Here is a 27,476-nt window from a genome sequence, read left to right as displayed (position 1 = left end):
GAAGGAGAAGGGTCAATAGCCATACTATTATGAGGCTGCTCCCAGAGCCTGGGCTCCTGCTGGGAGGGGACTCCTGCCTGGAGAGGGGGAATCCCAGGCTTAGACCTTGCTTGGAAGCTGCTCCCAAAGGCCTCAGGTCATCTTAACTCTGGGAGGACGGGGGCAGGGCGGGGGCTATGGAAAGCTGGCACTTCACAAAGCGACCGACTCTAGGGGGCAGAACTTCTGAATATAAATCTGATCTAGGTCCCCATTCTCCAGGCCCTGTCCTACCACTCTCAGGATGATACTGTCATTTCTGGGACTGCTTCCTGGTCTAGCCTCATCTCACTCTGCTGCCCCGACAGGAAACAGGCTGCCAGGGCGCTGCACACTCCCACCTGCGACACCAGTCTCTCCACAGGTTCTTCCCCAAGCCTGGGATGTCCTCTCTCACTGACCTGGATGGAAAAGACCTGCTGATCCTTGGTGGCTCAGCTCAGCTGGCGCCTTCTTGGGTGAGTCTTCAGAACTACACTTCTAGGTGCACTTCTTGTGTGGGTCTACCACATGGTACCATGGCTCTCCAAAGGAACCTGCTTGTCTTATCGTAACTACAGCCATGGCTACACTACCTGGGCCTGTCCTTTTGTGTCTAGACAGGTCAATCAGATTCCCTCTTCTAAATGGAGACACAGATGCTGGGCTGTCTAAACTGGCACAAGGACTCAGAATAAGATGAGGGGCTTTGGGACTTCCAGTCTCAGGCCCATGGAGACTGCCCCGGCCTATCGGCACTGTTATCCTTGGGTTCTAGGAGACCCCTGTGGCCTTCCAAGAAATTCTTCTTTCTCCTTAAGCTACTGAAGGTGGTTTCCATTACTGGCAAGCAAAGGAACAGCGCCCAAGAGAGACACGTAGTCAGTACTCAGTAAACCTTCCCAGACCAAGGAATAGCAGGCGACATCTCTAATACGAAGGCCTTCTGCAAAATGCCCAGAAATGACCTTCCCTAGTCTTTCGACAGACCTTAGTGCCTGTAAGATTAAAATTCAGCATATCCTTTCTATTAGTCCTTCTCATCCGTTGTCCTTTTAATTGAAGCAGCGGCTGGTCATAGTTATTAATTAATAATATATCACCCACATTACTGTAAGTTCACCTCTTTCCCGGAGAAATCTTCTTGGGGACTTTATTTACAGTAGCTAATTTTTCAGATCTCCAAAAATAAACTGATATATGTTGTACATTTGTGGCCAGAAAAGTTGAGCCACTGGTATTTTATCCTGGAAACATCATTATGATGTACTAATTGTGACTATAAATCCTAAATTGAAAAAATTACCTAATAATTTCTGAAAAACCTCACTTTCAGACATTTGACAAATTCAGCCTGATTCTAAATCATGGCACTAAAATGTTAGCATTCCTGACTGGAAGCTGATCATTCTGTGAAGACATAAATTCTGTGTTGCTAATAAGGAGGTGGGCCTCACACAGAGGTACCTGTGTGTGCGTCTGTATACATTCACATTCACAGGATCTACCCCGCATCAGAACCTTGTTGGCGACATTCCTGTGTGGAGGAACAATGCGGGCACGTTTGTGGGCCATGCTGTGACCGAGCAGAGCCATCTACAAAGGACACAGGGCTGTGAAGGACAAAGAGACACCCCCTCCAGGAGGTCTTCCTGCTGACACCTGGCCACGACAGACAGACACCAGGGCCTGGGGCTACAAAGAACCAGAAGGTCTTAGGGAGACCTGCAGACCCGAAGCTTCGGGGTTCACTGACCACTTTGATAAGACAGCTTATGGACTATCCACACCACCTGCTCCTGCTTGTCACTGACAAAACCGAACCAAACCTCAAAGCACTACAGCATGTTTTGCCTGAGCAACTGAGACACTGTTAAAAAGGTTTCCTGCACTTTAAGCAGAGCCCAATCTATACATAGCACATGTAGTATGCAGTCTGCACGGCCTAGGAGCCTCAGAGAGGAAGCTTTGACGCTGTCCCCTTGGGACTGTGGTGCCTATGAAGCATGTCAATTGTGGGCTGACAGAGGGGAGGCCTGTGGTTCATCTGCACAGTCACGTGAAAAAAACAAACAAAAAAATCCCAAGCCAAGTTTCCTGAAAGGCTGCATATTTGAACCAAGTGACCCCAAATCCCCCGTCCTCTGAATTTTGAATGTATCTGGTTGCATGTGGAGGCTGTGTGTCCCCTGACCATCCCAGGGCTCATGCCAGCACCCATCTGAGGAAGAGTGAAGCAGGTGGGGAGGAGGAAGAGTCCCGACATCCCCCCACTCTCCCTCAAGCCTCTGGTCTGTTTGTCCTTTCCAGTGAAAGCACTCACGCCATGGGGAGAGGGGAACAGAGGGCAGAGAATGTTCTGTGGAGCACTTGTGATTGGACTTGAACAATGACAGAGCTTCTAAGTTAATCACTGGGCTGAGGCATGGTGGACAGCCACAGCAGACAGCCCCCTCTTGCTCTCTGCAAGGAGTGATGAGTGGAACCCTGACAGGCAAGTGCAGGTTAAGATCAGCAGCCGTGATGGGGCACAGGACATGGGGTGGACTCACTCTGCAGGCGTTTCTGCCCTGAGTTCCCCTCACTAGCAGCCCTGTTTCACTGGGCGGCCAGAAGGGCAGTTTCCTCAGTCTGGGCTCTGCCAGGAGCACAGGCTAGGGCAAAGGACAGAGAAATGAACACTGAGAGTCAAATATGATGAGCGTGAAGAAGGTAAACACAGGGAGCTGCCGTGGAGACACCAGGGCAGAAGCGCCTGGCCAGGGGTGGAGAAGAGTCACCAGGGGCAGTTTCTTGGGAGGAGCTGACACCTCGGCAGTTTTGGAGGAGGGCAGGGAGTCAGCCGGGTAAAGGTGAGGGTGGAGAAGGATGAAAAAGAGGAAGATACCACAGGGCAAGGATACGGCATGGGTAAACATACACGGTCTCCACGGGAGCTCTGGGCAGACCAGGGTCATGCGTGGCAGGCAGGTGGGAGGGAGGGGCAGTCGCAAAGGGCTGAGAGTGCCTGGAGTCACCAGCTGATGGGGGCCACTAGTGGGGTTTAAGCAGGGCAAGTGAAAGAAATGGGCAAACTGTGTTTTAGGGTGTTCTACCTGGTTCCCTGGAGCCTGGAGGCGAGGTAAGCAGTTCCCATAGTCAGCCAGGTAGGAGTGAGTGCAGTTTTGAGCTAGACAGGTGCAGAAAGGATACTGAAAAGGAATGGAGGCGAGAACTACAGAGAAGGCAATGTTGGCAGGATGGGGAGACTCTTTCGCAACAGAATAATCACTAATAATCAGAATTCACACTTCCATGACTTCACCCAGACCAAGACCTATATATTAAAGTGTAACAAGTTCACTGACCTCTTGCTGGAAACGAATCTGTCAATAAACATGAGTAATTTATGCCACATGGTAAATTTCCACCATAGGTGTCTGGGAAGAAGGAACTGCCCACACTTCAACACTGACTGAACAGGAGAAGAACACCTGTTATCAGATACGGTCAGCCTCAGACACCTCACGGCTCATCTCAGGTAGAAGAGGAACAGGGAGCCAATGACCTCGTCAGCTGCAGCCCACCAGGCATCTGTCCTGGGGCATTAGAGGGAATCAGAGTTGGGCAAGTTACCCTTGAAAATTCCAAGACCACCAGCAGTTTTCATAGGAACAGGGTTGAGTCATAGGAGCAAGCTTTGTAAAAAATAGCTGAGATGCTGGGCGCAGTGGCTCAAGCCTGTAATCCCAGCACTTCCAGCACTTTGGGAGGCCGACGTGGATGGATCACCTGAGGTCAGGAGTTCGAGACCAGCTTTGCCAACATTGTGAAACTCTGTCTCTACTAAAAATACAAAAATTAGCTGGGTGGGCATGGAGGCAAGCACCCAGAATCCCAGCTACTCAGGAGGCTGAGGCAGAATTGCTTGATCCTGGGAGGCAGAGCTTGCAGTGAGCCGAGATTGCACCACAGCACTCCAGCCTGGGCGACAGAGTGAGACTCTATCTCAAAAAAAAAAAAAAAAAAAAAAAATCAGATGAGAAAAAGTTATATTATTAGTATGACTTCAAAAAAATGCAAAGTTTAATATTCAAATTAGCTCAAATTATTTTGCATTGTGTTAAATTCTGTTTAAATTAAGGTTTAACAAAAGCCTGAGATACAGGGGAAAAAAGCATAATTCCTGATGTTAGACTTAGGATGAGACCCTAGCTCTGCCATGTTTCAGCTGTGGGACCTTGGCAAGGCACTGTTCCTTTCAAGGTTTGCCTGGCTGTAAAGGAGGGGACAGCATCTGTCAGTGATCTCTTCTATGTCACATACATCCCTGCATGTAGCAGGGACTCAATGGATGGAGGTGGTAATTCATTTAACTATGATGGAACTGATATTTGATGATAAAATGCCCATTACTTTGAAGATTTCATTTTTAACTGAGCCTCCTTTGAGCAGATTTGCTTTTACAGTGCCATAGAAATAAAATGCAATATAAGAGGGTATAAATGTGGCATCTAAGCACTGGTCACATGCTCAGGGCAGATACTGAAACTGTACCTCCACTCCTGAGTACTGAAATGAAAATCTGGATATGCAGAACTGTATTTACACTTATGTAAGTTTTTTCAAAGTAAGACAGAGAAGATGGAATTTAATACCAAGCAGAAACTAATTAGTGGCACAAATGTCAGAAGTGGAGACTTCAAGCTTTTGCACTGTAGTTCATCTTCTGTATTATGGATTCCAATTAAAACAGGAGGCTGTGCTGAAAAAACAGGTTCTTCTGGCCAATTCAGGGGTGTGGCCATGTTGGAGAGGCTGCTGTGGTCATGAGATGGGACGGCTTAAACATACAGGAACAGCACTCACAACTCTGCTAAAAGAGGTGCTTCCAGACTGCTACTGCAAATCAACTGAAAGGAGAGTCTTTTTTTGATTCTCAATTTTTACTTTTTTTTTTTTTTGAGACGGAGTCTCACTCTGTCGCCCAGGCTGGAGTGCAGTGGTGAGATCTCGGCTCACTGCAACCTCCGCCTCCTGGGTTCAAGCAATTCTCCTGCCTCAGCCTTCTGAGTAGCTGGGATTACAGGTAACCGCCACCATACCCGGCTATCAATTTTTTACTTTCCATTTGCCTTAGGAAAAGTCTCAAGGGAGGGTCTCTTCTAACACAACCTGCCAGTACTGACTGTGGCTGGCCATGATGGGTCAGAGCTGGAGCTGCCAGAATGAGCCTGCAGCCCACCTTTGTCTAAACCCCCAGGTGTCACTACTTGCCAAAAAAATAAAAATAAACCTGCTTCTTTTCCTTATTAAAAATATCAGAAATTTAGAAGACAGAGGAAAACCTCCATACCCCACCCCAAAATCCCAACACCAGCACAATGACATTCATGGTCTCTTTCCTAACCATTTTCGCCTGTTGTTTTTCACAGTTGTAATCAGGTTGTATGCTAGAAGTTGAGCTTAGTTTTTTTAAGTTAACATTTTACCATACCCCTTTCCCCCTTGCAACAATTTCTATAATCACCCTTTTCAATGGCTGCATTTTATTCCAACCAGTAGATGCGAGCTACAGGTCATGCTGCTATCTCTGTTGGGCTTCCAGGTTACTTATAAAATTGCCAGTACTATAAATAAGGCTACAAAGAACAGCTTTGAGGCTTTGGATTCTTTCTTCATTCCTTTGCATCAGGCAAGGATAATTTTTGAAAACTGAGTTTCCAAGGTATGATATCTTCTGGGCCCTCTGGCCTGGGAGGGGAACATTCTCATTGGATTTCTTGGGGGAAACTGATAGGAACACACACATTGTTTTAGGCAAAGCTGTATCTTTCTGTAGGTCCTAGTAGGAAATGCTGGACTGCGGTTATCTGGGTTGAAAACTCCCTCCTGGTTGGGTCTCCACTGTAAGCAACAGTTCTGAGCTGCCTGCAGGGAGTTTCAGCTCAAGGTAATTCAACTGGCAAAAGAGGGTGCTCCTTCCCAAGCCCCCCTGCAGGGGCAGCGGTCTGGGCAACTATAATAATGACCTCTTTGACCTCTAGAGCAGGGGCTGTGCCTGACCTACTTACATTTCTGCCTGGATTCTCAAACTCACTCTCTCTCTCTTGCTCCTTCCTATAGACATAATTAAATCTCTAATTATAAAAACTCCCATGGCAATGTAATTTTCCTCCTTCCTCTCATGTATTGAAAACACCCTTGCTAAGGTCACTATGCCCTCAATGTCGAGAGATCCGGTAGAGATTTCTCAGCTGTTTTTGACACTTCTTAAGGTCCTGGCTTCCCTGGAGGCACGGTCACCTGATTCTTCGGTCCATGTCTCCAGTCATCTGTTTCTCACATTTCCTTTGTGATCTTCTGGACCTCCACCTGTCCCTTAAGCAACGGTCTTCCTGAGTTCTATCCTTGATCCGCACCTTCTCTAACTCTGCATGTTTCCTGTGTCAGGTTTGTCCTTGGGTTTTAGTTACTACTCACATGTTGGTGATGCTGAAGCAGCTATGTGGCCTATACCTTTCTCCAGAGTTTCAGAGCCGACCAGTGGGTACAGCTGCCACCTCCACATGTCCCCCAGTGCAGCATGTCCAGAACCGACATCAGCATCTCCCCTTAAATTGGCAGTTGTGGTGGCACAACTAGAGGCTTCACCATGCACCAAGTACCAGGCATTTGGTCGCCTAGTTTTCACGTTTATCTTCCGTCCCTCTCTATCCTGGTACCACAGCCCTCACCCAGGTCCTGATCATCCATTGCTTTTTCTCTGGTTTTCCTTCTTTTGATCATGTCTTCTGCAGATTCAAACATCTACTCACAGTTGTTTTTTTGAGACGGAGTCTCGCTGTCACCCAGGCTAGTGTGCAGTGGTGCGATCTCGGCTCACTGCAACCTCCGCCTCCCAAGTTCAAGCCATTCTCCTGCCTCAGCCTCCTGAGTAGCTGGAATTACAGGCACCTGCCACCACACCAGGCTAATTTTTGTATTTTTAGTAGAGACAGGGTTTCGCCATGTTGGTCAGGCTAGTCTCGGACTCCTGACCTTGGGTGATCCGCCTGCCTTGGCCTCCTTAAGTGCTGGGATTACAGGCTGAGCCGCCGCACCCAGCCCATTTTACTGTTTTTTTGAGACAGAGTCTTGCCCTGTTGCCCAGGCTGGAGTGCAGTGGTGCGATCTGGGCTCACTGCAATCTCCGCCTCCCGAGTTTGAGTGATCCTCCCACCTCAGCCTCCCAAGTAATTGGGATTACAGGCGTGCGCCACCACACCCAGCTAATTTTTGAAATTTTAGTAGAGATGGGCTTTTGCCATGTTGGCCAGGCTAGTCTCGAACTCCTGGCCTCAAGTCATCCTTTTAAAATATGCCATCTGGATCCCCCTACTTAAAACTCTGCAGTGCTTCTTTTCCTATCATCCTCAGAATTAAGTTCAAGCTTCATAAGATGATTTTCAAGACCCTAGATCAGCAGTTCTCAACTTTTTGGTCTCAGAGCCCTTTATACTCTTAAACACTACTGAGGAGTCCAAAAAGCTTATGTGGATTATACCTATCAACATTTATTGTGTTAGAAATTCAGCCAGGCGCAGTGGCTCACACCTATAATCCCAGCACTTTGGGAGGCCAAGAGTTTGAGACCAGCCTGGCCAACATGGAGAAACCACGTCTCTACTAAAAACACAAAAACTAGCTAGGTATAGTGGTGTGTGCCTGAGGCTGGGCTGGGAGGCTGAGGCATGAGAATTTTGAACCTGGGAAGTGGAGGTTGCAGTTAAGGCAAAATCATGTCACTAGCCACTGTACTCCAGCCTGGGTAACAGAGCGAGACTCTGTCTCAAAAACAAACAAAAAAACAAAAAAAAGAAAATAAATGAAATTAAAACCAAGAAATTAAAAAATATATATTAATTCATTAAAATAATAAACCCATTACAAATTAACATATTTTAAAATGGAAAAACCCTTACATTTCCCCAAAGTTAAATAAGAGTGAGATTTTTAAAAATTTTTTCTGAGACAGAGTCTCACTTTGTTGCCCAGGGTACAGTGGCATGATCCTGACTCACTGCAACCTCCACCTCCTGGGTTCAAGCGACTCTCCTGCCTCAGCCTCCTGAGTAGCTGGGCTACAGGGGTGCACCACCAGGCCTGGCTAATTTTTGTATTTTTAGTAGAGACGGAGTTTTGCCATGTTGGCCAGGCTGGTCTTATACTCCTGACCTCAGATGATCCATCTGCCTCGGCCTCTCAAAGTGTTGGGATTACAGGCATGAGCCACCGTACCAGCCTATTTTATGTTTTTGAAATCTCTTTAACATTTGGTTGAACAGAAAACAGCTGGATTATCCAATCTGATTCTGCATTTGATCTGCTGTGACATAGTTTTGGTTAAAGTAAATGAAGAAAGGCCAGCCTCACGCAGATATGTTTTTGGAAAAGTGAGGCATGTTTTAATGTTCTTCTTTGTAAATATTCCTCTTTGATACTACACTGAACTTGATAAATGGTATTTTCTTAAAGATTAGTTGCAATGTGGAATATAAACCTCATTAATAAACTTTTTTGTATTCTGTTACATTAAAATCTATTGGTCTGTCTGACATTTTGAATCTTTCCCCTTGCCTGATTTTGCAACATCATGCAGTAGTCTGGAAAATATTGGCTCACTGAGTTATGCAGATCTTCCAAATGTTGACATATTTCATTTTACAATATTGAAAAAAAAATCACATTCATTAATATCACCACCGATACTGGAAGTCTTTAAGCAATGAGAAGCCAAGTTCAGTGATGGAAATTTTCCAAAACTCTAATTTTCACCTGAAAGTTTGAATTTCATCATTGGCAATAAATACTATCACTTGTTCTCCTTGAAGCGACAGACTCACTTCCTTCATTTTCAAGAAAAGGTCTGCCCAATATTCATTTGAATAACCATAGTTTGTCAGTTGTTCTTTCAAGTTATAATAATGTTCCATGAAACAAACAGCTGGTTCAGCCTGCAATTCGAATAATTAAACAAGTGCTATTCCTTGAGACAAGTACCCTGCTTCTGAATGCAGCAGAAATGCTCCCATGTACTTCAGGAAATAAATAAAGAACAATGGCTTATGAGGGCCTTTTGACACTTCAATTCATGTGTAAGTTGTTCTAGTAAAATACCACATGGCATTTCAATAACCAATTATTGGTTGAGGTTTATTCTTCAGCTCTTACAGAAGTAGATAAGAAACAAGTTCTGCGTCTGGAAATTTCCTCCTTGGAAGGACTTAAAGTCTATGACAAGCTTGAGTTTGCAAGTACTCTATGGGAGGCTAAATTACTACAAATGAAACCTCATCTATCCAGAATCATTGGAGTGGAGAGCTAGGGTAACCTTTGTGCAAAAAGCTTTTCCATTTTAAGCATTCAAATTCCATATTACACACCTTCCTTCTGCATTAGACTATAAGGAAAATAAAATACTGTTTTACCACTTTCTTCTAAGTACTGAACATCATGATTCTCCCAGGGTTGCAAAAGGCTCTATGTTGTGCCACAAAATTGGGATTACAGGCATGAGCTGCTGTACAAAATTGCTCCATACTACAATGTTTACTGAGTTTTTGGAATGCTCTTTAATAGTTTTTGTTTAGTTTTATTTTTGGTCAACTCTTGTTAGCTTTCACTTCCCACTGTCTTTATTGTTTAAGTTTTGTCATTCTCTTTCCCCTCTTTTAATATTCTGCATTTAACATCCTTTAGGAAGAGAAACCAGATAACCTAGCAAAGATGAAATTTGTTTAAAAAATAAGACTTTATACACTCTGAGTCGGGGCTAGGGTTATTCTGCCTTCAAGAAAGCACAGATGTTGGCTGGGTGCAGTGGCTCATGCTTGTAATCCCAGCACTTTGGGAGGCCAAGATGAGAGAACTGCTTGAGGCTAGGAGTTCAAGGCCAGCCTGGTCAACATAGTTAGACCCCCATCTCTATTAACAACAATAACAACAACAAAAAAAACCCTCAAAACAAAAATTAAAAAAAATAAGAAAACACAGATGTTTAAGTGCCTTGGCTTTGTGTCAGGGGCAGAGGGAAGACTGTGGACCTCTGTTCCATTTACAGATAACTTTGGACAAGTGATGTAGCTTCTTTGAGCCCCGGTTAACTCACTGATAAAACGGGAATATTATCTGTCTCACAAGTTGTCGTTAGGATTACATAATCCTAAGAGGAAGTCCAACAATCTTAGAATGATGTAACAAGTGTAGATACAACCTCACAGAATTGCAAGAATTAAATAATGCATATAAAGGACTTGGAACACTGTCTGATGGGGGAGGTTCCCCTTGCTTCCCTTTTCACCTTCACTCTCAGACAAGCAAACTTTTCCTATAAAGGGCCAGATAGTAAATACTTTAGGTTTTATGGACCAAGAGATAAAATTGAGGGTACTTTGTAGATACATAAGAAGAGAGAAAAAAAATTCCACATTTTGTATTGACAAAATTCAAAATTTAATCATCAAATACATTTTTGGGTAATACAGATCTACTAATAAGCAGTTTTTTTTTTTCCCTTTGGTTGAGGGAATAACATTTCACTTAAATGGGATCCAAAATTAGCGTTCTCTATCATCACATCAATTGCAAATGTTTATTTGTAAAATCTATTCTTGCCTGACAGGCCATACAAAAACAGGTGGTGGGCTGGATTTGGCCAGTGGGCCACAGTGTGCCAATTCCTGCTGGAAAAGGTCTCTCTCGCTCCTTCCCTTTTTCTTGGTTCATCCCATATCATTGGTAACTGATACTTTGAGTGTACTTAGTTCTCTGTGCAGATTTGGGTTTCCTTCTGGTATTTTTCCCCTCTAGACCTTCACTTCTCACAGTGTAAGGTTTAGTGGCAACAAATTATTTCAAATTTTGATTGCCTGAAATGCCATTATTTCACCCTCCTTTCTGAAGGATATTTTCACTGAACATAGGATTCTAAGTTGACAGACTTCCTTCTTTTAGCACTTTAGAGGTGTCATTCCATTGTCTTCTGGATTGCATTATTTCTAATGAGAAGTCAGCAACCATTCTTACCGTGGTTTCTCTATGTAATATGTCTTCTTTCTTCTGCTGCTTTTAAGATTTTTTGTCTTTATCACTGGTTCTTAGCAGTTTGATTATAATGTGCCTTGGTGTGGTTTTCTTTAAGTTTATCATGCTTAGCTTTCAGTGGGCTTCCAAGATTGCTGGTTTGATATTTTTAATCAAATCTGGAATAGTTTTTCCCTTCCATCACCAAGACTACAATTGCATATATGTTAGAACACTTGCTATGACTCCAAAGGCTCTAATCTCTTCATCCATTTTTTCTCTGTGCCTTGAATAGTTGTTTCTATTGTTCTGTCATAGAGTTCACTGTGGCAGATTCTGAAATGGCTCCCAATGATCCTACCTTCTGCTTTTCATGCCCTTGTGTAATGCCCTTGTCTTGTTTGTGGACTGGACCTAGTGACTTGCTTCTAACGAATAATACAGCAGAAGTGTTGGGATGTCACTTCCGAGAATAAGTTATAGAAAACTGTAACTTATTCCTTGCTAGCACTCTCTCACTCTTGATTACTTTGATGAAGCCAGCTCCATCATGTAAGCTTCTCTTTGGAGAACTGAGGGTGTTCCCAAGGAAGTAAACTCTGCCAGCAAGCACTCAGCGAGCTTGGAAGACCTGTCTGAATGAAATCCTGAGATGACTGCAGTCCCAGCTGACATCTTGATTGCAGCCTTTTGAGAGACCTCAAGCCAGAGGACTCAGTTAAGCTGTGGGATACCTGACCCACCAAACTGTAAGACAGTAAATGTTATTGTTGTTTTAAGCCCCTATGTTTTGGGGCAATTTGTTTTGTGGCAATAGATAAGTAATGCACTGATCTTTTTACATCATCATTCTAATCTGTTCCTATTCAGTGAATTTTTTTTTTTTTTGAGACACAGTCTCACTCTGCTGTCCAGGCTGGAGTACAGTGGTGTGATCTTGGCTCACTGCAATCTCTGCCTCCTGGGTTCAAGCGATTCTCCTGCCTCAGCCTCATGAGTAGCTGGGATTACAGGCGTGTGCCACCAGGCCTGGCTAATTTTTGCATTTTTAGTAGAGACAGGGTTTTACCATGTTGGCCAGCCTGGTCTCAAACTCCTAACCTCAGGTGATCCACCCACCTCAGCCTCCCAAAGTGCTGGGATTATAGGCCCGAGCCACTGTGCCTGGCCCATTTAGTGAATTTTTTGATTCAGGTATTGTATTTCTCAGCTCTGGAATTTTCATTTGGTTCTTTTTCAGTTTTAATTTTTCTTCTTTTTGAGTTCTTCTTTAAGTCCCTGAACATATTTATAATAGAGCTTTTAAGGCACTTCTCTGTGAATTCTATCACCTCTGACTCTTCTGGTTCTATTATTATTGATTGGTTCCTTGGTTATGAGACATAGTTTTCTGCTTCTTTGCATGTCTAGCAATTTTTAAGTGAATGCTGGACACTATCAATATTACACTGTAGGTGTCTGCATTGTGCTGCCCTTTAGAGTATTGGGCTTTGTTCTGGTAGAAGCTAATTTATTTGTGGATCCGTTTGATCCTTTCAAGATTCCTTTTAAGGTTTTGGCAAGGATTAGAGCAGTCTTTAGTCTATGGCTAATTTAGTCCTATTCCTAAGATATGGCCTTCCTGGAATCACTATTAAATGTCCTGGATGCTCCACTCTGGTTAGTCAGAACTCTAGTTTATAGTTCCCCAGTAGTTGTGTGCCCAGCCTTGCAAGGTCCCACTGCAGACATGCATAGTTTAGTACACAGTGAAAGATTCAAGGGGCTCTTTCTAGAGCTCTTTCTTCCTTCCATACTCTACACTGCAAATTTCAGTTGATTTAGCCTCCTCCACCTCTTATCTCTGTCTTCCAGCTCAGTGAGACTGTCATACTTTCCTTGGGTTCTCTCTTCCTGCAAAACTCTGGAGAAAAGCTGAGGTGATCATCAGTCTCACCTCTTTTGTTACCTTTCTCTCAGGGATCACAGTCCTGAACTGCATATTTTCTAATGTCCAAAAGTGATTTTTTATATTTTGTTCAGTTTTCTAATCACTTATGATAGAAAGGCTAATCTGGTAGCAGGTACCATGTGTTGGAAGTTGCATATGGAGTCTTGTAAGCAATACACATTTTGATTTTCATGTAACTATGGCTTACTTTTTCCATGTCTAAGAGAATAACTTAAAATCTAAGCTCTCCGTTTATTTATTATGAAAACACAATTTGGAGCTTGGCAGGAGGCAAGGGAAAACAGATTATCCCCATCATTTATCCAGCTGAGAAATCTTTCACACAGAATTTTTCAGTAGGGAACAGCCCCTGCCCTTACCCTCTTCTCAATTAGGATCTCTTCTGATATTAAAATCAAGAAAGAATGAACTTGAGAAAATGGTAATCAAAATCTAAGAAAACGCAAATATATACAAATTTTTCATTTTACCTAAGCAATTGTTTGCTACGATGAGTCCATAAAGCCCAAGTCAACAATTAAGTGAAAACTTAATAGCAAAAAGGAGGCTTCTCCCAGGAGGAAAACAAAAGGTGGTACCCTCAAAATGTTTTCTACTCTAACAAACATCCATATTCCAATCAACACAAGCAAATTTTCTTTCTTATTTATTAATACATCCGAGGGAAAAATGAAGAAAATTGACAGAGAATGTAAGAAAACTCACTGAGTATCTCAGCACCAATCAATTTTCCTCATAGACATTCTTACACATTCTGTAAACATACCCATAACGTCCCCTATGAGCAACTCTAGTGCCTGATGACGAACACGGGAGATGTGCTCTTCTTATCAACTGTCCAGGGCCACAGTAGAATCCTCTGACTCCTACATTCAGAGTGCTGACCCTTCCAGGGCCCACTGTATCAAAACACCTTTTTTTCTAGGAACTACAGACAAGTACGTTGGTACCATCTATCATACTCTGAGGGTAAGTAGAAATAGTTTAAGAGTAAGATGTTGGGTTTCCCTTGTCCTACAACTGTGAGTTCTCCACTGTGCCCCCATGCCCCTTTTTGAAGAGCCACACTTGCTCTTGGCTGATTCCAAATTCCAGAGGCACTTTTCAACGCTCACTGTGCCTAGGCAGAATTAGAGAAAGTCATCAAGGCACTGGTGACGACTGGACAGAAGCTGCTGGATTTCTGGAGGATGCAGGGAGTGTAAATAAATAGGCATGCCTAGTGTACAAGTCAGATGTCAGCTCATGATGACCACGTCAGTCAATGGGACACATGTTGGCTTGGCTGAGTTCTCAGAGGCCTGGCCAATGCTATCCAACTCCGGCAAACTGTTCCCTGAAAGCTCAGTGATTTGCGTGTTTAACAGCAGATTGCAGCTTGAGGTTACTGGAAACCAAACTGGGTCAGAGAACCTAAGAAGACAGTTCAACATCAGGTGATGCAAGCTGGCTGTCTGCTTACGGTTTTTCTCCATCTTTATCCTGTGGTGCACTCTAAGTCTTTCCCTCCCACACACTTGGAAAAATTGTGGTGGTCCCCTTGGTTGCCTAAACCCATCTCCCCGGCACTCCCTTGTTTTGGAAGGAGATGAGAAATAAATCAAAATGCACTAAGCAGCACTTCCACAGGCACTCGCCTCCTTCACTGAATGTGCACCTCATCAATCACACTATTGTCTGCTTGAAAGGCGAGCCTTGTAAATGTCATATCCACTCAGGCCCAAGGAGAGGCGCATCCAAATGCAGCAAGGAGTTTTAATTGGATAGTGTAATTAAACTAAAAAACCCCAGCAGACTTCCTTTGACAGGATAGATGAAGACCCCTTTTAATAGGGCTAGGAAACATATCTGTTAAAAGGATGAGGCGCTGCCTGCTCCTGATTGTGCTCCAGAGTACTCTTATGAAAAGGCAATTCAATAACTGGGGCATTAATATGTGAGAGTCCGTTGTGTTCTGTAATCAGGCAGTACTTACTGTATTTGATCTGGAACTTATGAAATAAGTCCTTGTTAGAGAATAAAAACACAACATAACTTGTCCACCTAATGTCTGGAGTGCCTGGATCTCCTGGGAGTGGACAGGGCCTGAGGAAGGGCTGTAGCCTTCCTGGGCTGCAGCTCCAGTTATACTGGGGTATAACTGCAGGTGCCTCACCTACTGGGCCCTCAGTGCACCAGCAGGGCCACCTTTGGGCTGTAGCTCTTTCATCCAAAGGCAAGTAAAGTCATCCTCATTCCTCTTTCACACATTTTGTGAGAGCATCTCAAGAATATGACAAAATTCCTGGTTATCTCCTCCCTTAGGAACTAGAATGCCTATCACATGAGAGAGAGAGAGAGAGAGAGTATGAGCGAGTGAGCGAGAGCACACACCCGTGTGTTCTCTGCTAGAACTACCCGTGTCAAATAGGGGGAAAGAAATCAGGTGGCGAGGATCCGATGGATAGGCTGGGGTGTGCCCAGGGTGATTTTAGTAACAAGCATGAATCCTTCCGCCACAGTCTCCCTTCTCTCCTTTGTTGGGGGTGGGCTTGGGGTAGAGGATGCACATACTGGCACATTCTGCCACACAAATACGTGTGAGGCCTGCAGCTCTAAAACAAGTAACAAAATCAGTGAGAACATGTGAAGAAGTTTGTATCTTCACAAGGCTGTCTTACAAGTGGCGCATGACAATCCCTTGCAGCTGGAATGCCAGTTTAGGGAACCCAGCATCTGGGTGGATCAAGACAGCCTCTGAGCTGGGGCTAAGGTGGGATGCAGAGGTGAGATTTCAGACCAGCCCATCTATAGCTTTCCAAAAAACAGCTTTGCTTTGTTTACATAAACCTCGAAGTCAGTTTCCCTGAGCCCTCAGGGTTTGTTTGATGACTGACTGCTTTTACTCTTCATAAAGCCTGTTTGGAGCTGTTTGCAAACCTATGAACATTCTTAATACTGGTCTTTCACTATGGGTTGATGAACCCATTAAAAACATGTAAGTGAATATATGTAATCTAGGAAAACTGGATACTGAATTAAACCATCAAATACCCTTAGTTTAAATGAAAACTACATAAAAGCATTTCAGCCATCAATTTGGCTATCACTTCTAGCCAGTATGAATTCTGCTGGAAAAGCTATTTTCGTGCAGATGTGGAATTCAACGGGAAAGACTGACTCGTGTACCAACATCAATCAAAATGTCGACTTCCCTGGCAGCTCTCAACAGTAAGGCAGGTTCAAAGGTCATAGGATAAAGAAAAAGCCAAGCTCTGGTTCAGCTCTAATATCTCCTCGGTAGAAGTCTTGCAAAAGTACCCCCTTCTGTATTAGCCTTGCTTTCATTAATCTTCTTGCCATCTTCTTTAACTAGTCATGCAGAACCGCTCGATAGCAAGACGTATAATGGGGAAGGCCCTGTGCCTATTACCGCGTTAACATTCTCTTAAGCCCCAGTGCAACAATGGAACGAGAAGGCAAAGGAAATCTGCGACTGCAGGGTGCAGTGCAGGCAATTCAATTACAGCCTGGGCTTACCTATGTCCTTCTGACCTATAAAACACAAGAGGCCTTTGTGTCTAACTGGCTTGGCCATTAAGGTTGCTGAAGATCACAACAATGCTGATCTTTTCTATTTAAGCTAAATCAATGTGGACAAATCATTATTCAGTAGCTTTAATTTAATTAGTAAATTAAATACACTACTTTACAGATCTTGTCAAGTACTTACGAAAAGAAAGATTCATTTAAGTGGTAGGTCACCAATAAGCCCAGCCCATTTAACTCATAGCCTTAACTGAATCTCATCTCAAATATCCAGCAGGTTCCAGTCACTAGGGTTTCTCCTGCAGTTGTGGTTAACTCTTAACCCCAAAGAGTTCCTATCTTGCATCCAAATGGTGTTTTAGACAAAAAGCAAAACAAAACAAAACAAGAAATCCCCTAACATAACCAGCATGAACAGAATCAGATTTCCTTTGAATTATACTATTCCAAGAGAATGTAATCAGGTTACCTCTATTATGTTGCTTCCTTAAGATTTTATATGATCTATACTTAATTGAGATACAGCGCTCTTTTCAGCTATAAAGACGACAGCTACTTTATTAAGGTTTAAATCTGATTTCTTAATGATAGGCTGCTTCCTTTAAAGACTCTAAACCTGCACAACCTTCTTATGAAGAAACCAGATCTGGCATGGCTGAGTCTGATTCTGAAATACAGCCTGAGTGTCTCTGATGGGTACCAGCTTCACAGAAAGGTCCCTTGCTTTTGTTTCAGGGTAGGAATGTGAGGCTAGTGCTTGAAAAGAGAGCCACAGCATTCGAAGCCTGTGTCTAGAACCAGACATGGTGGAGCATGCCTGTATTCCCAGCTACTCGGTGGGTTGAGGCGGGAGGATCACTTAAGCCCAGGAGTTTGAGTCCAGCCTGGGCAACATAGTGAGACCCTGTCTAATTAAAAAAAAAAAAAAAAAAAAGCCTGTATCTAGATGTATATAAGGATGGAAAATTATTTCCCTAAGAAAATTTAAACATGGTAGTTTCTGATGTGGAAACATTCTCCTCTTGTATGTGTTGTATACATCCTTGACCAGTTATAATAAATTAAAATCAATTCACCTTTTAGGGGCTTATGACATCTTTCAAAATAGCAAAATCTGACAGAGGGAATCACTAATTTGAATAATGGCAGCATGATTTTTTTCTCCTTAAATCTAGAAAGGCAGGATTTATTCTTAATTTGTCAAGGCTTGTGATAGACAGATTTTCTCAAATAACTCTTTTAAGAATCCAAATTTATATGTACAATTTTTTAGGCATGTATCTATTTAGTCATTAAGTTCAAGTCCTTAAACACTCACAGGGACAGAGCAATAAATCTTCCCTCTGAGACCCCAGCCTAAGAGGCAGAAGTCGAGGGGAATGGAAAGAGAGCCACAGAACTGTTGTTTACGAAGCTCGGCTTCTGAGCCTGGGTCTCTCCGGTCCGCAATATGTGTAATTATGTATTTCCCTGCAGCCCCTCAAATGCTCAGTCTCTTTGCCAAGTCAGCTATTCACACACTTTTTGGATATGGCATCAATTAAACTTGAGTTCTATGCTTTATGACGGCCAAATTAATGGTTTGACAGCGGCTTTCTCAATAAACGCTGCACACTGGCCATAGCCGAAGGTTTTAAAAACCATTTCTTTTCTGTTCAAAATTCTGACAAACATGTCTCAAGTAAGACTGGGGACAACTTCATTATCCTCCCTACACTTAATGTCTTTTTGTAAAGAAAGCTGTTTAATAACACATCTGCTCTGTTTTCACAACTAAATTATTCCAGTTGGTCACACGTTCCAGTCTTCGGCAAGACACTTGTGTTACCAGAGATAAAAACATGAAAAAGGAAATATATTGCAGAAATCAAAAACCTTATCTACTTCTAGACTCTCTCTCTTTGCCATAATTCATTCAAGAAGGCCCCAAGAATAATTTTTGATGTAAACTCAGCTACAAACATACATCACTATGCTGATAAAAATCACAGGCTAAACTTATGAAATATAGTGACTTTCATTTCTTTAGTGATGTTAAAATAACTTTTTTCTAAGGTTCAATAGACACAAAAGATAAAAAGGGTTACCATTAATCCTTTAAATAATAAAGAAACAGAAGACACCCCACAGATTAATTCTATGGTCTGAGGATGAACTTGTTAGATTGAGTCACTGAATTAATTTGATGAAGATACTGGAAATCATAAAACACACAGCATCAAGCCGATTCATTTAAAACATCTTTGTTTGGGCACTTTGCAACATAAATTATGTGGAATAACTTTTGGATTCTAAATTCTGGCTTCATTAAGTTCAGTTTTCAGTTAACAAACCTTCAGTGAGGACAACTCCGCAGGCTCTGTGCTAGGGAGCGAGGACACAGAAGCCAGTTCTTGAGTCAGTCAGTTCCGGATGGAGATGGAGATGGAGGTGGAGGTGGGAGGGACGGGTGGGCCGTCAATAGATAAATGCAGAACAAAGGGGTATTCCTAGAGGCATGTGCAAACTCCTGGGGGCAAAGTGAACAGAGAGAGCCTGACACTGGAACTGGGTCTTGAAAAATGAGCAGGCTGAGTACGGGGAGGTGGAAATGTTTGTAAGTTAGAGAGGGGTCAGGTTTGAAAGGCACATTCCAGGCAGTGGGAACAGCACAGAATGCATCGTGTGCAAGTAGTTACAGTGACCACAGCCCAAATGTGAGATGGGAAACTATGGGCTATCAGGCTAGCGTGGTCAGCTGCTTGTCAATATCTGCAAAGGCTATGCTGAACAGTCTGCATTTTATTCTGTAAGCCTATTTCAAATTTTTTTTCTGGCTGAGAGTGGTGGCTCACGTCTGTAATCCCAGGACTTTGGGAGACTGAGGCAGGAGGATGGCCTGAGGCCAGGAGCTCAAGAACAGCCTGGGCAGCATAGCAAGACTGTGTCTACAACTAAGTAGAGTTCCTTTGGTTCAAGGTGAGGCCTTATGCCCAGTCCTCCCCAACCTCCCTCCATACCCTTGAGGTCCCTCTGAGATGCTAGAGTTCTGAGGAACACGGTTTAAAAAGCACTGCCATAGGGGACAGGGACTTAGGCAGTGTTTTACTGATGCAGTGAGCCTCTTTGTTAAGGAAAAAACCTGAATCCTGCATCTAGTTCTTTCCCTAACCTTTCCACTCTAGCTTATCCCTTTATGCAACACAGAAGTGATTACCTTTCATTTCTCAGAGACATGGAGAATTTATAAAATGTTACTTTTCAAAGCATCCTCAGTTCTTGGAGAGAAAGATGCTAGAACAATGACATCTTTATTGGCCGACAAGCTGAAGTGAGCAGGATTAGGAAGAAGATGTTTATCCAAAGGCAGAGGGAATCCAGCAACCTTGAGGCAAGGCCCCCCAGCAGCAGGCACTTTTCTCACAGCCTCTTGCAGAGTCGGAGGCCTCACTGGGATGACAGGAATGGCAGGAAGGGAGTGGAATGGCCTTCCTCCTTCCCCTGTGTCCCTCTATGTTCTCCCTTTTTGCCAAGCTGTAGGCAAATGAGTTGAACACGTAGTCCAGCAGAGTTTGACAAAAAATTAAACACCCACCCATAAATGAAGCAATGTGGCATGTGCCCAGTCTATCAGCCCCCTTTAGGCTCCTGCTTAGTCAGTGTTATCTCAAAAACTTGAATCGTATTATAAACACTTGCTGGCCTTTATATTTCTCATTGTTCCTTTTGAGTAAGTAATTCCTTATAACATCTGTTCTCGAATTTAGTGAATGTTGGACACAGGGAATTAATAAAAATTAGATGTTCAGTCTGTACTCCAAGTTACTGAATCACAGTCTACTAGGGTGAGCCCTAGGTAAGTAACTGCATTTTAAACAGGCTTTGCAGATAATGCTTGTCTGTGCCAGACTTTTAGAACCATTATCTTTTTTGTTTTGAGATGAGTCTCGCTCTGTCGCCCAGGCTGGGGTGCAGTGGCCGGATCTCAGCTCACTGCAAGCTCCGCCTCCCGGGTTCACGCCATTCTCCTGCCTCAGCCTCCCGAGTAGCTGGGACTACAGGCGCCCGCCACCTCGCCCGGCTAGTTTTTTGTATTTTTTTAGTAGAGACGGGGTTTCACCGTGTTAGCCAGGATGGTCTCGATCTCCTGACCTTGCGATCTGCCCGTCTCGGCCTCCCAAAGTGCTGGGATTACAGGCTTGAGCCACCGCGCCCGGCCAGAACCGTTATCTTACAGTGTTCTCTAGGTAACTAACGAACCCTTACATAGTTTAAAGTTTTTTTCTTTCACAGAGGAATTTCAGTGTGATCTATGTGCCCTTTCTGCCCCTTGACAGGACTGGAGTCCTAAAAATGATTAAGTGATTAATCTAAATGCTACACCCAATTACTTAACTGCAAAAGTATAATATGCCAAAATACATAACTGGACTGTATCTACTTTGATTATTTAAGCAGAGGAATGCCAGCCCAACAGTGATCTCTTCTGTAGGACCAGGCAAGAGTTTAATTATGAGCTAGTAGGTCATGCAGCTGCCAATAATCTGGGGTGTGCTGACACTTCCGGCATGATGGATATATCTAAATCTAGGCGTTCGCCGCCTTGGGAAATCCCCAGCTTCCCTCCATCTCACAAGGAAGGAAGGCAGATCCAGGTCTGACTGGTCAAGTCCCCCAAATGGTAAAGGGAAGGGAGCACAAAGTAAAATGAGGGCTCTGGTGAGTGCAAATTCCCAGCAGAAATCTGGCCCTGTGCCCCCAGCTCCCAGGGCTGGGCTGCTGAGGTCAGGAGGTGGGCTGCGAGGTTCTCTGCTGCCATCAAGACCGAACAGGATGGGGGCACGTGTCAGGCTCTAGGCACCATAATACAATCCCGTTTGATTAAAAGAAATTTCTGGTAATGAATTAAAACAGACCCAAGGAAAAAAGGACACGGTGGCAATATATCCTCCTGGCACCCAGCACACAGAAGGGAAGAGAGGGAAAGAGAGAAAGGAGACATAAATAAAAGGGACTACTCACTGGGGCTTTTTTCTTCAGCAAGGTCACAGGCACAGAGCAGATCAGAATCGATTGAGATGGGTTTCTGCTTAATCCAAAACTTAGTGCTGGCTTTCTGATTCGTAACAGGGTCTATCTCTACTTTGTCTCCAGAGATACCTGTAAGCCAAGGGGAGGACAAAAAAGAAACCACAAGAAGTAGAAGGTGTAAGTGACTGCAGGGCAATCATTTGACCTGTTTTATAAATCTGAAATTGCACGAACATGAGCTCTTTCTTAGGGCTTTGGGGAATGCCACGGGCTTCCTGAGACAAACATACGGACACTCCAAATGGCACACAGAAGTTGCACAGTCTGGTTTCCTGGGTGGGTGAGTTGAGGGTGGGGGAACCTCCCCAAACTATATGAGAAGGTATTAAGAAACAAGCCTTCTTAGATATAACATGGATCCAACACAGAGAGGCTGTGTATAGCCATACATTATCTCTATATTGTAAAGAAATAACTATCAGGTTTATTTAAAAAACAGTTTTGATTGATGCTCTGAGTTGTTGTTCTCATTTAAGAAGATCTGGGGTGGACAGATACATCTGTAACATCCCTATGTTTAAATAGCTAAGTTACCAATGAACAGCTTCTGATCTGAAACAACCTTATACACTACAAATACGGGAATAAAATAACTCTTCCTTTCTGTGACACTAAATAATTGCCCAACCTATATTTAAGGGAAGTCACGAGAGGATTAAAAGGTCCCTTACATAAAACCTTTCAAGTTCAAGTCTTGGAGCCTGGCTTCGGGCTGCAGAGGTCAGTGCCCCCCTGCTGAGGGACAGACTCGGCACTGGGTGTGAGCTTTACGCAACAAAGACTTTATAACAGGAATCCAGAATGCTCAATACTGGCACTTCAGATTTCATTTTTAGAGCTTAGAAGACAACACGTTGTACAGTGACTGGGAATAAAGGTGTTTGCAGAACAAAGGAAATGCCAGGTATGGGAGGGGCCCTGGAATAAGTGTGGAAATGCACAGGAACCGCTTTTCCGGTTCTACAGAGGAGGACATGCTCAGCCCGACACACACCATCTAGGCTAGATGTGCTCTTTTTCGTCTTTCGTTGAAAATTAAGGAATCTGTTCATGAAGTGAGACAAAAACCTTTAACATGCCTTCTACAGTGGGCCCCATATGGAACCTTAAAAGTAATTAATTTTTAGGCCACAGTTTAAAGGTCAGGGTCAAAGTGAAAAAAAGCAAAATGAAGATATAAGAAATAATTAAAATAACCAAATGTACATAGTAAAACGGAAAAGACATAGTTAACATATTTCATCCTACGAATCACACTCAAATTTGTGAACAAAATGTGAGAAAACTCAGTAAGCCAAAAGCAGCAGCAGATAAAAGAAACCAATTAACCTCCCCCCAAAATAAAACACACACACATACACCCCAACCACAGTCTGACAGCAAATTTAAAATTGAAAAAACAAATACAAACAAAATCCTAGTGATGAGGTCTGCTACACGCTTCATTCATTTATATTTTATTTATGAATAAATAAATCCCAAATACCAGCTAGACAAAGGCAGGAGACTGTGCAGAGAGACTCCAGTCGAGGCTCCTCCGCTGCCTCCAGGGGAGACAATGCAGAGATGGCTGCTGTGCCCTGGTCAGTGTGTGTGGTCTTTGGTAAAGATGAACAATTGGTATTTTTTACTAATCGAATGCTGGAATTTGTCGTTAGACCTATTTCAGGAACACCATATTTCAATTAGGCATAATGTCGTAAGTCCAGCTGACTCTGGACGTTCAGGTCTAGATAATTTCAGGAGGGTGAGAATGTATCAGGAGACCAATTTTATTACATTTCAGTTAAAATAGATTACGACTACCCAGTTACACGCTTGCCTCCAATTTGGTCATTAATTGTTAAAGATCTGGACATTTCTATAGTTCCCTGAAAGAAATACCGAAGCCATGGTTGTCGGTTGTGTGTGTGTGTGTGTATGTATGTGTGTTCCCCTTCTACTTCTTATTTTGACATTTATAAAAGTCAAAATGAGCAGAGCAGAATAAATGTGCATATCTCTTATGTGAAAATAAACCATGCTCCACATCCTTTTCTCAGAAAGAATGGGGAAAAAAAATCATCACCAGAGACATGGTTTTAAAATTTTGTTCTATGGCCCTGCAATTCTTGAAGCCGTAGTCAGTCAATACTGTTAATGTACCTTGTTAATTTGATAGGATTTGTCAGGTAACTCCACTGGAAAATTATATAAAACTGTTCCAGATGAAAAGATGATAGTGACATGAATTAAAGTGATAGAACAATAGTGGAATATAAACCAGAAATGACACCCAAAGTGGCTGTTGATTTATTGCTGTACTGAGTTTGGTTCTGGGCTCCCATGTATATTAGTGCTACAAATCTGGGTCCATTTAGCAGAGGGATGCTCATACATACATCACCAGCTCCTGCTCCAAGCCAAGGTCACTCCCCATTGCATCAATCTTTTCAACAGAGCCTACTTCACAAAGCAGGACTTTTGTAACCATCTCAGATGTAACAGACTCTCGTCCTCTTTCATCTTTCTTTTATCATGTAAAGTACACTTTAACTTCTATTATTTTTATCTGCAAATTGTTACCGTATAGTTCATCCATTACCAGCAGTATCTCTGCATCAATTGCCTAAGCTCTGCACAGCCACAGTACACTTTCCCAATGCCGCCCTTTCCTGGGGTTATTGTACAGTTACTGTTCACAGAGGGGAACCCCAAGACCAGGGCTTGGGGATGAAGATGTGGGAGATGAAAGCAATAGGTTCAAGATGGGCAGACAGGTGGAATATCATTTCAACAATTGGTGTGTTCCAAAAAAGTTGCATGTGAATCAGATTTTTTTCTGAATCGAATCACATTTTCCCACTGACTTCTAGTTCCAGAGCTACTTTATCTTCATTTTAGATTGATCTGTAATTGGCAGGGGCTCCCAACACTTTAGTTTTAAGTTTCTCTGCCCTGTAGGCTTTCAGTCAAGTAGTTAATGATCTGTAAAACACTTGCCTGCCTAGAGGAGTCACTATTTAAAGGAACCTGTAGGGGAATCTTTCCTGATGGGAAAAATCCTTTTGTACATTAAATAATCTTACCCTCTTAATACCTGTGTAAGTCTCAGCTTCTTAAGGCAGCGCAGGCAGCACCGCAGCACCCTATCTGCTCCTGCTACCACATGGCAGCCCTCAGCCTGAGGCAGTCCACGGGAGGATCCCTCTTCCTGAGCACCCCCAGGAAGAGAACACACCCACTGCAGAAGAGAGAGAGGAGGCCTAGAATCCAGCCTGGAGGCAAACAGAGGCCTCTCTGTCCTTAGCTTCAGAGCCCTTGGTAGTCTTCCTGGTTACAAGGAGGAGTTAGCTTGGTGGAGGGGAGATCAGTGAGGAGGCAGGTGACACAGCCCAGGCCAGGGGCAGGGACATTTGTGGCTGGGGTGCAATGGGGATGAGCATATTAAAGACAAAAGCACTAGGAGTAGGCAAATGACTGCGAGCACGGTGTGAGGGAGAAGGGAGTCAGAGAGGTTCCTGGGGCATTGCCGCGGTGATGAGGGGTGGGGGAAGAGGTTGTGGAAGCCTGGCTAGTGGGGTCACAAGTGTGGAGGTTGGGTAGTACCCCACTTGTCACTGCCACTTCTCTATGCTAAAGGGAGGGAGTGGGTTGCAGGCAGAAGCAGCACTGTCTCCCTGTGACAGCAGAGCACCGGGAGAAGAAGGCTGCTGCACGCATGGTCCCTGCGGCTCAGACTCCTTAAGGCAAAAAAGGCCTAGGTAAAGAGCAAAGGTGCAACCCTGGTGTGCTCACTGCTGTTTCTGCTTCAGCTGGCTCGGGCACCAGGAATCATTCAGTACAATTTTCTCCTTAGGCCCAACAGGCATGATGCTAGTTATACACACCATTCACTGAGCACTTCCAGTATTAACATAACAGCTAACATTAACTGCCATCAACAATGTGCCAGCATGGTTAGAAATCTACTGTGTACACGGACTCAAATATCTTAATAACCTCATGAAGTCGGCTACTATGTTCATCCTACTCTACTGAAAAGGAAACAGAAACACAGGGAGGTTAAGTAACTTGCCCAAGATCACCCAGCTGGTAAGTGGCAAAGCTGCAATTTGAACTCAGGAAGTCTGGTTCCAGAATGTGCCCCTCAGCCACTACACTATTCTGCAAGAACTGTGCCAAATGTTTCACATAACATATCCCAGGAGAGGGGAAGGTACTTGCCTAGGTCAGGGAGCATCTAAGTGGAACAGCCACTGTTCAAACCCAGAGCTACCTGGGTCTCAAGTCCTGGTTCTTTCTGCTGCTCTGCACAGCCTCAGCCATGAGTCAGAAGATGTATTAATAATAAGGAGTTCTGCCCAAGCAGTTCCCCATCTCCTCTCAATTTTCACCAAGGAACAAATAAATGTTCACAAATGCCAATAAATGCACACATCTATTTTTTGTTCATACATGGCAAATTGGAGCATGAAATCCAATCAATATTCTTTCTGACCACCGAGCACAGTTTTGATATCCTCAGCTAAAGTTTTTGCGTAAAGTCATTTAAGGAATGGCGGAGGCACTCCTTACAGTGTCACGTATGCACTGTTTTAAGTAATTCAAATTATAAATCTATTTCCAAGGAAATAAGAGAAACTGGCTTTTGTTACATTCACATTTCTCCAACTTAAGTGGCCAATAATAGAGGAATGATTGATCCAACAATGACGAAATACAACATAACCATGAAAAGTTTTGACTCAAAAAATCCTTATAACACAATAGTAAGTGAAAAGGACAGGAAAAACATTTATAAAAAAAGATATCAAAAGGATGTGCTCCAAAAACTGGTACCAGTGGTCAACTCTGGTTAGTAGAATTATATCCTTTCCTTTTCTATATTTTTTCCAAAATAAACATTTCACCAAAAATAAAAACAAACATCACTTTAAAAGCTGACACTTTTTGATTTCCACTTCAGAATTCAGTATCCTTTCTTGACTGTTAAAATGTGAGGAAGGATAAGTATGCTGAAGTCTTGAAATGGTGAAGTGATCCTTAATGAAAGAATGCTTCCTTCTAGCAGTTCTTTAGCAGAACTTTTTTTTTTTTAAGTAGAATTTCTCTAGCAGAACTTCTAGCAGTTTAGTGGTATGCCAGGGGCTGTGCTGCTGGGAAGGGCTCATGAGCTACACTACACCCAACCTGCTGCCCCTCTCAGAAGCGGAGCCCGGCAGGCTTCTTTCCAGTTCTGGCAGGTGCGGAAAAAGAGAACACGGGGGCTGGCTGGGCACAGCCAGGGTCAGCCCCTTCTCCTGGAAACAAGGGAGGCAGTTTGTCTCCCTTACCAGCTCTCTCCCCTAACCACTTATCCACAGCCATCCGTCATGACCTTTTCATGCTCCCACTTCTGACAGCTTCCAGATACAGTGAGTCAAACTTCACTGGAAGCAAACTATCACACCAACTGTCAAAGGCAGAAAACATTGCCTGATTGCTGTCCTACATCAACGCCAGCATATAAATCCTTCCTTAACAAGACAGCTCAAAATAAACAAAAACGCAACTCTAATGTGTATACAGCTCTCTGGGGAAACTATTTGTGCAAGCCTTTAGAGTTATCACAAGGAGACCCTTGTCTGCTTTAACTAACCAAGATTTCCATAAAAGGAGATTAGCACTGTGTAGCATCTTTTTCTAACACAGACTGAGCGCCCACTCTAGGTAGCCCCCACACTAGGTCCTTTTGTGTACAGCGGCTTATTGAGAGCTTAGAATACCTCTAATCAGCAAGGCACTATTATCCCACCTTACATTTGAAGGCAGCACTAGAGGGGGCTTAGGGATAGGAACCCTGGAGTCAGAAAGTCCTCTGTTCAAATGTCAGCTTTCCTACTTC

At 43.4% G+C, this 27,476-nt stretch overlaps 1 protein-coding gene across 18 annotated transcripts in view; it reads right to left on the bottom strand.

Moving 5' to 3' along the window:
• MAPKAP1 (MAPK associated protein 1) overlaps positions 1 to 27,476 on the bottom strand; it is a 271,024-nt gene that overhangs the window by 7,565 nt on the left and 235,983 nt on the right. For all 18 annotated transcript variants that reach the window (XM_074016541.1, XM_074016545.1, XM_005582208.5 and 15 more), the window contains one exon: positions 21,542 to 21,679. In XM_074016541.1, coding sequence (XP_073872642.1) covers positions 21,542 to 21,679 — 138 coding nt within the window. The remainder of the gene's footprint in view (positions 1 to 21,541; positions 21,680 to 27,476) is intronic.

The sequence above is a fragment of the Macaca fascicularis genome, chromosome 15 (genome assembly GCF_037993035.2).
Source record: "Macaca fascicularis isolate 582-1 chromosome 15, T2T-MFA8v1.1".
Lineage (NCBI taxonomy): Eukaryota > Metazoa > Chordata > Mammalia > Primates > Cercopithecidae > Macaca > Macaca fascicularis.
This window is presented reverse-complemented; position numbering and strand designations above follow the sequence as displayed.